The sequence below is a fragment of the Heterodontus francisci genome, chromosome 5, assembly GCF_036365525.1.
Source record: "Heterodontus francisci isolate sHetFra1 chromosome 5, sHetFra1.hap1, whole genome shotgun sequence".
NCBI classification, from domain to species: Eukaryota; Metazoa; Chordata; class Chondrichthyes; order Heterodontiformes; family Heterodontidae; genus Heterodontus; species Heterodontus francisci.
Window position 1 is genome coordinate 199,849,921 of NC_090375.1, and position 10,592 is coordinate 199,860,512.

The window sequence follows — 10,592 nt, forward strand, 5'->3', positions numbered from 1 at the left end:
TGATGACAAACACATTAGCATAAACATATATTTAAATGATTATATTTAACATAATAACAAATACACTATCACAACATCCCCCTTTCCTTATATGACAACCCCATGTGGTATAACATTAATATGTATATGAATAATCAACCTTTTGAGATGTAAGAAATTTGACAACTATAACACTATTTACATAAAACATTCAACTGTAACAAGAACATTTGGAACACTCCCCTCCAAGGTGTTGGCTACGTTTGGGACAATACCGTGTGCAGTTCTGGTCGCCGCACTACAGGAAAGATGTGATTAAGCTAGAGAGGGTGCAGAAAAGATTCACAAGGATGTTGCCTGGTTTGGAGGCCTTGAGTTATAAAGAGAGATTGGATAGGCTGGGTCTGTTTTCCCTGGAGCGAAGGAGGCTGAGAGGGGACATGATGGAAATATATAAAATTATGAGAGGCATAGATAAGGTAGATAGCCAGAGTCTGTTTCCCATGGTAGGGGTGACTAAAACTAGAGGGCATAGATTTAAGGTGAGAGGGAGGAGATTTAAAGGGAATCAAAGGGGTAAATTTTTCACACAAAGAATAATGGGTATCTGGAATGAGCTGCCTGAGGAGGTGGTGGAGGCAGGAACAGTAGCAACATTTAAGAGGCATCTGGACAGGTACTTGAATGAGCAAGGCATAGAGGGATATGGAATTAATGCAGGCAGGTGGGATTAGTATAGATAGGCATTATGGTTGGCATGGACGCGGTGGGCCGGAGGGCCTGTTTCTATGCTGTATGACTCTATGACTCTATGTGTGTCCGTGTGACAACATGTCGGTGTGTTCTCGAACTGTCCGTCCTCTCCTTCTGAAGATTGTGCTTGGGAGGATTGTCTTCAGTTGTCGGTGTGTTGCTTATTTGACTGTAAAACATACGTGGGTGCGCATAGGTGATGCTGGTTGGTCACCTTGTGCATGGCTAGCAGAGGGTCCCTGAGCTGAGATCGATTCCTTCGCCGTACCTCACTATTTGGTGTTGTCACCTCATACGAACCTGGTTCTTTGCACAAATTGGACTCTTCTGCTGGGCTCCATGTCTGTTCCTGAGAGTTAAGGACCCCCCCCCCACCTTTCGACCAATGTATAATGGCGGTAATACTGCACCTGCATGCACATCAAGTGCGTCCTTTACTTTGTCTTGTTTCTGACGTAATTGGTCTGTGATCAAGGACGATTTGGTGAGACGATAGCTGGTCGTGTGGTTCTCACCAGTCAACCAAACAGAATCTCAGCAGGTGATGGCAATTCAGAGTTTAATGGCATTACGTGAAAATGCAATAACGCAACTTGGTTATCTTAGAGTCATTTAGGCACAGAAGGAGGCCATTCGGCCATTCGAGTCCATACCACCTCTTCACGAAGCTATTCAATCAGTCCCACTCACCCGCTCATTCCCCGTAGCCCTGTAAGTCTATTTCCTTCAAGTGGCCATCCTATTTCCTTTTGAAGTTATAGATTGTCTCCGCTTCCACCACCCTTGTGGGCAGCGAGTTCCAGATCATTACTACCCGCTGTGTAAAAAAGTTCTTCCACATATTCCCCTTGCACCTCTTGCCCAGAACCTTTAATCTGTGTCCCCTAGTCCTTGTACCATTAGTTAATGGGAACAGTTTTTCCTTGTCTAATTTATCTAAGCTTGTCATAAATGATTGCTTTACAGACTGGAGGATGGTAGACAGTGGTGTTCTCCAAGGGTCGGTGCTGGGACCACTGCTTTTTTAAATATATATAAATGAGTTGGATCTTGGAATACAGAGCAGAATCTCAAAATTTGCTGACGACATCAAACTTGGAGGTGCGACAAACAGGGAGGATGATATAAACTGCCTGCAACAGGACATAGATAGGATAGTAGAATGGGTAGAGAGGTGGCAGTTGGTATTTAATACTGTCAAGTGTGAGGTGATGCATTTTGGCAGAAGGAATAGGGAGAGGCAATATAGACTAAATGACACAGTTCTAAAGAGTGTTCAGGAACAGAGGCACCTGGGGGTGCATGTGCATAGATTTTTGAAGGTGGAAGGACATATTGAGACTAAAGCATATGGGATCTTGGGCTTCATACATAGAGGCATTGAGTACAAAAGCAGGGAAGTTATGCTGAACCTAGTTAGGCCCTAATTGGAGTATTGTGTCCAGTTCATGTCACCACACTTTAGGAAGGATGTGAGGGTCCTTGAGAGGGTGCAGAGGAGATTTATCAGAATGGTTCCAGGAATGGTGGATTTTAGTGACAAGGTTAGTTTGGAAAAGCTTGTTTGTTCTCCTTAGAACAAAGGAGGTTGAGGGGAGATTTAATAGAAGTGTACAAGATTATGATAGGCTTAGATAAGTTAGGCAAGGAAAAGCTGTTCCCATTAACAAATAGTACTAGTCCTAGGGGACACAGATGGAAAGGTTTGGGAAAAGATGCAGGGGAAATATGAGAAAGCACTTTTTTACATGGCAGATGGTAATGACCTGGAACACACTGCCCAGAAGTGTTTTGGAAGCAGAGGCGATCAATGACTTCAAGAGGAAGTTGCATGGCCACCTGAGAGAAATAGACTTGCAGGGCTATGGGGATCGAGCCGGGAAGTGTGATTGACTGCAGAGCTCTGTGGAGAGCCAACATGGACTCGTTGGGCTGAATGGCCTCCTTCTGTGCTGTAAATAAATCATTGTCTATGAACTCCTGAGATCCCCAGATGCCAGTCTTCAGCCAATTCAATTCACTCCATGTGATATCAAGAAATGACTGTACAGTGTACAGCAACAGCTATGGACCATGACAACTTCCCGGCTGTAATACCGAAGACCTGTGCTCAGAACTAGCTGTGCCACTAGTCAAGCTGTTCCAGGACAACTGCAACACTGGCATCCACCCAACAATGTGGAAAATTGCCCAGGTATGTCCTGTCCACAGAAAGCATGACAAATCCAGTCAGGCCAATTACCGCCCCATCAGTCTACTCTCAATCATCAGCAAAGTGATGGAAGGTGTCATTGACATTGTTATCAAGCGCTACCTACTCAGCAATAACCTGCTCACCAATGCTCAGTTTGAGTTCTGTCAGGGCCATTCAGCTCCAGACATCCTTACAGCCTTGGTTTCAACATGGATGGAAGAGCTGAATTCTGGAGGTGGAGTGAATGTGACTGTTCTTGCCATCAAGGCAGCACTTGACTGAAGATGGCATCAAGGAGCTTTGGTAAAATTGAAGATAATAGGAAGCAAGGGGAAAACTCTCTGCTAGTTGGAGTCATATCTCACAGAAAGAAAGATGGTTGTGGTTGTTGGAGGCCAATCATCTCAGCCCCAGGACATCGCTGCAGGAGTTCCACACAATTGCTTTATCAATGACCTTCCCTCCATCATAAGGTCAGAAGTGGAGATGTTCACTGATGATTGCACAATGTTCAATTGAGGTTGGAGAAACTGGGACTGTTCTTTTTCGAGAAGAGAAGATTAAGAGGAGATTTGATAGAGGTGTTCAAAATCATGAGGGGTCTGGAGAGAGTAGATACGGAGAAACTGTTTCCATTGGAGGAATTAGAGGACGTTGATTTTTGGTGATTTAAAAAAGAAGCAACGTGACATGAGAAAAAACGTTTTTAGGTAGCAAATCTGGTTAGAATCTGGAATGCATTTCCTGAGAGTGTGGTGGAGGCAGATTCAATCGAGGACTTCAAAAGAGAATTGGATAATTATCGGAAGAGAAAAAAAATTCAGGGCTATGGGGAAAAGGCAGGGGGTTGAGACTAGGTGAGTTGTTCTTGTAGAGAGCTGGCATGGACATGACGGGCCAAATGGCCTCCTTCTGTGCTGTAACCGTTCTACGATTCTTCTTTGATTCACAACTGCTCTGATAATGAAGCAGTCTGTGCCCACATGCAGCAAGACCAGGGCAACATTCAGGCTTGGGCTGATAAATAGCAAGTAATATTTGCACCAACAAGAGATTCAATGGCATTATCATCATTGGATACCTCACTACCAACATCGTGAGGGTCACCATTGACCAGAAACTTAACTGGATCAGCCACATAAATACTGTGGCTACAAGAGCAAGTCAGAGGCTGGGAATTCTGTGGCGAGTGACTCACCTCCTGACTCCCCAAAGCTTGTCCACCATCTACAAGTCAAAGTCAGGAGTGTGATGGAATACTCTCCACCTGCCTGGATGGGTGAAGCTCCAACAACACTCATGAAGCTCAACACCATCCAGAACCAAGCAGCCCGCTTGATTGGCACCCCATCCGCCATCTTAAACATTCACTCCCTCCACCACTGGTGCGCAGTGGCATCAGTGTGTACCACATACAAGATGCACTGCAGCAACTCACCAAGGCTCCTTCAACAGCGCCTTCCAAATCCGTGGCCTCTACCACCTAGAAGGGCAAGGGCAGCAGACGCATGGGAACACCACCACCTACAAGCTCCCCTACATGTCATACACCATCCTGACTTGAAATTACATTGCCTTTCCTTCACTGTCACTGGGTCAAAATCCTGGAACTCCCTCCCTAACAGCACTGTGGGTGTACTTGCACTATATGGACTTCAACGCTTCAAGAAGGTGGCTCACCACCCACCTTCTCAAGGGCAATTAGGGATGGACAACAAATGCTGGTCTTGCCGGTGATGCCCACATCCCATGAACCAAAAAAAATTGCTGAGGTTCCTCCATCATTACATACTGACTCGCAGTCACATCATCCTGTCCTTGACCTCTAAATAACTGTAAAGTACTAACTAATCTCAGGGTACGACTGCCACCTGGAACAAAGTGTCCAAGTAACTCTGTCCTTCCCGTCCCTCATGCCCCAAAGTGCCTGCAGCTCAGACTCCAGCAGAAGAACTCTGAGCCAAAGTTCTTTGAGTTGTATTTACCGCAGATGTAGTCGCTACGGATCTCGTTAGTATTCATAAGCTCCCACATGATAGAGTTAGGGTACAGCACCTGTACTGTGATCTCTAACCATGTTTATTTATTTAATTCGTTAAGATTTTCATTAAACAGATTATTTTAGTTTTATTAATGAGTAGTTTATTTTGTTTCAATTATTCATTTAATAAAGTAATATTCTCAACTCGGAATGTAACCACTTCCCTAACTCAGAGAGCAAAAAACCTGTAATACTCAACAACCAGTCACCTACTTGCTATCTGTAGTGTTCTCCTTAATTTTTTTTGTTGTTTCTAAATTTGCTGAATAAATAACTAAACATATACTCCACCCATGACCCCATTCTCCCGTAATCCCCTCTTCCCACTCCCCCACCTCCCTCCTCCTACTCTCCCCTCCTCCGGTATTCCTTCTTTCCTACACCACCTCCCACTAGCCCCCCTCCTCCTGCACCCCCTCCTCCCACTACCCGCTCCTCCTACTCCTCTTGCTCCCTCTCCTTCCGCTCCCCACACCTTCCGCAACCCCTCCTTTTGCTCCACCTCCTCCATCAACTCCCTTGTCCCACGACCTCCCATCTCCCACTACTCCCACCACCCACTCCTCCCACCTCCCCACCTCCCACTCTCCCCTCCCCCTACTCTCCCCTCCTCCGGCTACCTCTCCAAATGCTCTTCTTGCTCCCCTCTCCTCCCGCTCCTCACACCTCATACAGCCCCCTCCTCCAGTCCTCCTCCACCTGCACCTCCTCCTATTGCTCCTCCCCCACTCCTCCCATTCCTGCTTCCCACTCCTGCTCCACCTCCTGCCATCACTCTTCCTCCTCCTGCCATCACTATTCCTCCTCCTGCCATCACTCCTCCTCCTGCCATCACTATTCCTCCTCCTGCCATCACTCCTCCTCCTGCCATCACTATTCCTCCTCCTGCCATCACTATTCCTCCTCCTGCCATCACCCCTCCTCCTGCCATCACTATTCCTCCTCCTGCCATCACTCCTCCTCCTGCCATCACTATTCCTCCTCCTGCCATCACTCCTCCTCCTGCCATCACTATTCCTCCTCCTGCCATCACTCCTCCTCCTGCCATCACTATTCCTCCTCCTGCCATCACTATTCCTCCTCCTGCCATCACTCCTCCTCCTGCCATCACTATTCCTCCTCCTGCCATCACTATTCCTCCTCCTGCCATCACTCCTCCTCCTGCCATCACTATTCCTCCTCCTGCCATCACTCCTCCTCCTGCCATCACTATTCCTCCTCCTGCCATCACTATTCCTCCTCCTGCCATCACTCCTCCTCCTGCCAACACTATTCCTCCTCCTGCCATCATTATTCCTCCTCCTGCCATCACTATTCCTCCTCCTGCCATCGCTCCTCCTCCTGCTATCATGATTTCTCCTGCCATCACTCCTCCTCCTCCTCCTGCCATCACTCCTCCTCCTCCTACCATCACTCCTCCTCCTGCCATCACTCCTCCTCCTACCATCACTCCTCCTCTTCCTGCCATCACTATTCCTCCTCCTGCCATTGCTCCACCTCCTGCCATCACTCCTTCTGTCCCACTCTTCCTCCTGCCATCGCTGCTCCTTCTGTTGCTGCTCAGGTCTACACTGTCAATGCTGTGATTCCCCATTAGCAAAAACCCTGCCAACATCCACTGTCAGGCCTCATCAATTCATACAGCAGAACCAGGCAAGCTGGAGAAACATGCTCTCAGTACCAAGCAGGAGCTATCAAAAGATTGTGGAAAAGGGGAGAAAATAACTCAAAGTGATTGATCACCAAAGTTCTGTAAGGTTTTCTTAAATCAGCACAACCTTCATTGCTTAGAAGACAGAGCTAAGAGACCCAAATGTGGTTTTCATTATGATAATGTCACATGTTACTCATAAAATAGTGTGATGTAATGGCATGTCTTGAGCTAAGTGCATTGTTGCCTTGCTACTTTCGCCAGTGGCAGACAAAAAAAACATTTTGCCATACATTTGATAAGAAAGATGGTGCCCCTTTAATGCTAACTTTTCCATGCTGTTTCCTTTCACTGGTGTCTTGTTATTTTGTATTCATTAGCGCTGGGAACAAAGACTAGACCAGCAACAGCAGATGCGTGTCATACAAGAAAGAAACCAAAATGCAGGACGGAGTGAACGCAGTGGTAGTCCAAAACCAAACTCAAAGAATGCAAATCAAGCTCCTGGTAACCCCAGAAAGATCAATAAAAATAAAAGAAAGAAGGAAGCCAAGAAAGTATGAACTGGGAAATTTCTGCAACTACAATCGTCTTGTACTCTGCTGGTTGTATCTTGGCTCAATGGCATTCTACAATCTGCAGATTATTTCTATGCATATGCAGCCTGGTAATTATTACACTACTGCATTTCTAAATGACTGTGTAGCATCATCAACTTTACATTTTCCTCTGCAGGCACTGGTTTGCACTTCAAAATGGTGGGCATCTTTGTATGCCTTCATCTTTCTAACTTGTAATATTTCAAAGTAGAGATATATGTGATATCAGTCTCTCCTGTCCAGCTAATGCTCCTATGTATTTGGACACCTGTGCTACTGACATAGTTGTTTTGCTGTACTGTGTGTGTTGACAAAGTGCTCTCTGCTAGTTAACATCTACATCTGAGATATGCCTTCTCATATCATAGACTGTGCTACTGCAATGCAAGATACTTTGCTTTGCTCATTTAAAATATTATTCTTCCAACATACCAGTTTAATATAGAGAAATTGTAGATTTTCAGACTGGACTCTGTCTTCATTTTTTTAATTATTAGCTTTACAAAGTTTTGAAAAGTTCACGCCATTCACAATAATTTTTATTTCTCCAGGAAGGCATGTTAATGAACATCTATTACACATATTTACTTCCTATAAGTTGTATAAAACAATGATATTGGTGTTTCAGACAATGTTAAAACTAGATGTCACTCTTATAAATAAAAGGATTTTGTCCAAGTTTCTAAGGCTGAGATGTAAACTACACATGCAAAAAAAATGAAGTGATCCTGAAGAGATTAAATTTTGATTGTGTTGGTTTTATTGGCAACAATGAAGTTTTGTTTGGTAGAAGTGCCAGACCAGATCTTTAGAAGTCATGTAGAATATCTGCTTGTGATCAATCACAACTGCAATGAACAGATTATAACAACATTTTTACATAAATGGCAGAAATGTTTGTACTGAAAGATTTTTAGAGTTTTGTCTGTTCCACATAAGGGCAGCATTCCTTCATCGTTTAAATTCCTAAAACTCAACATTCCTTTTTGACAGAAATATGAAATAAACTTTTATGACAGATTTATCCCTTTGCATTCCTTTTGTGTTTTATTTTTAGGTAACATAATAACTACCAGCAAAATAATATATCTTCAGATTATATAACAATTGTTCTGCTTTTAATAGTGTACAACTAATAAATGCAGATTTGTTCTTTGAATTGCGAGAAAATAGTTTTACAGGATAATTAAAAAAGGAATTTTGTGAGGGTCTCCACTTAGAGAAACTATCAGCAGCTAACTTGGAATATATAGTAAATATATGCAACCATCTGTACACAACATATACTTATATTTATCCTTTCCAAATAAAGTTAAACATTTAGTTACTTGCACTTGGAGGGCAGCAGTGGCATTTCTGTCCCAAAGTTATTGATAGTAGAAAAGGGATGTAAAGCTAAGTCCATAATCAAAGGAAGCAAGTAACTGTAATAATTAGATTAATGGTCTAGCAAAGCCCCAAAATTCCTGAGGCTGGGGAGTGTATAAGTCACAGTTACACTGAGTACAAGGATGCTGGAATATGAGCTGGATTCTGAATGTTGGGGTACTACCTCACTTGGATCAGACATTTGGGTACATCTCTACCCCGGCACCATCTCCCCCCACCCAGCCCCATGTTAATGGGGTACTTCAGGGGAAATATTGAGTTTCTCTGGGAAATTATGCACTTGAAAGGTCTCGGCAGAGCTCCCATCATTTGTGAGTGTCTTTGAGGCCTTCTAAGAGCTCAAACCTTTACTGGAGTAAATAATCCGTCCCATAGGGGACCATTATCTTTTCTAGTTGGAAATAGAAAGAAAATAGTGGAAAACACTCAGCAGAACAGGCAGCATCTTTGGAGAAAGAAACAGAATTAACATTCCAGATTGATTACCTTCCATCAGAACTGAAAGATGTTAGAACTGTTAATCTCTAACATCATTCAGTTCTAATAAATGATCAATGACCTGAAACATTAACTCTGTTTCTTTCTCCACAGATGCTACCAGACCTGCTGAGTACTTCCAGCATTTTCTGTTTTTATTTCAGATTTCCAGCAGTATTTTTCAGAGTGTCTGTAGTGGAAATTTAAAAAAATTCTCTGACCCCTTTAGAGCACTCCACCCCACCTCACCAAGAGCTGGACTGGGACAGCTGCTGCTGTTGTGCCACCCCTAGAATTTGGAATGTGGTCTGGGATGTGGGTGAGAGTAAGTGGAGGTCCTGGGCCCAAGAATTTGTTGTTTGTGTATGCTGATTGTTTGTTCAATGTTCCTTCTGGCAGCATGGCTCTTGCAGACATGCTCTGAAGCTGTGTGCGGGTTCCTGACTCGAGTTGTGAGCCATATCTGGAGGTGATAACCATGTCACAAATAACCAGCCAGTAACTTACTGTCCTGGTTGTGATAAAGGCTGCACAGAGAACTAGTGAAAAATGAAAGAGTTATGACTGCTGCAGGGATAGCAGTCACAGACATGTGGTCAATGTTACAAAATGGTGCAAGTTAAATTATTTTCTACTTCCTGGCACAGGCAGAATGGGCAGAAAGGCCTCCTGTATCATTCTGTGATTCATTTAGAAAGTCAAAACGCAATCCATCAGAGTCAGCATGGTTTTATGTTATGAAGGGTAAATCGTATTTGACTAATTTGCTAGAGTTCTTCGAAGATGAAACAAGTAAAGTGGATAATAGGGATCCTGTAGATTTAGTATATTTGGACTTCCAGAAGGCATTTGATAAGGTGCCGCACAAAAGGTTAATACACAAGGTAGGATCACATGGGGTTAGGGGCAATTTATTAGCTTGGATTGAGGATTGGCTAACCAACAGAAAACGGAGAGTAGGGATAAATGGGTCCTTTTCTGGTTGGCAAGATGTAACTAATGGGGTGCCACAGGGTTCGGTCCTTGGGCCCCAACTATTTACAATCTATATTAATAACTTGGATGCAGGGATAGAAGTTACCATAACCAAATTTGCAGATGACACTAAAATAGGTGGGATAGTAAGTTGCAGTAGAGAAGTAAGAAATTTACAAATGGATATGGATAGGTTAGCTGAATGGGCCAAAATTTGGCAGATGGACTTTAACATGGATAAGTGTGAGGTTGTCCATTTTGGTCAGAAGAATAGAAAGGCAAATTATTATCTAAATGGAGAGAAACTTCAGAGTGCTTTGGTGCAGAGTGGTCTGGGTGTCCTCGTGCATGAATCGCAGAAAACTAGTATGCAGGTACAGCAGGTAAGAAGGAAGATAAATGGAATTTTGGCATTTATTGCTAAACGAATAGCAATTGTACAAGGCATTAGTGAGACCGCACCTGAAGTATTACATACAGTTTTGGTCCCTTTAATTGAGGAGGGATGTAGTTGCATTGGAGGCAGTTCAGAGG

At 43.8% G+C, this 10,592-nt stretch overlaps 1 protein-coding gene across 1 annotated transcript in view; it reads left to right on the plus strand.

The window, feature by feature from the left end:
- The window catches only part of LOC137370242 (secreted frizzled-related protein 4-like), a 59,234-nt gene extending 51,004 nt beyond the window's left edge, over positions 1–8,230 (plus strand). The window contains exon 6 of the mRNA XM_068032616.1: positions 6,999–8,230. Coding sequence (XP_067888717.1) covers positions 6,999–7,181 — 183 coding nt within the window. The 3' untranslated portion in view covers positions 7,182–8,230. The remainder of the gene's footprint in view (positions 1–6,998) is intronic.
- The last annotated feature ends 2,362 nt before the right edge of the window (positions 8,231–10,592 follow it).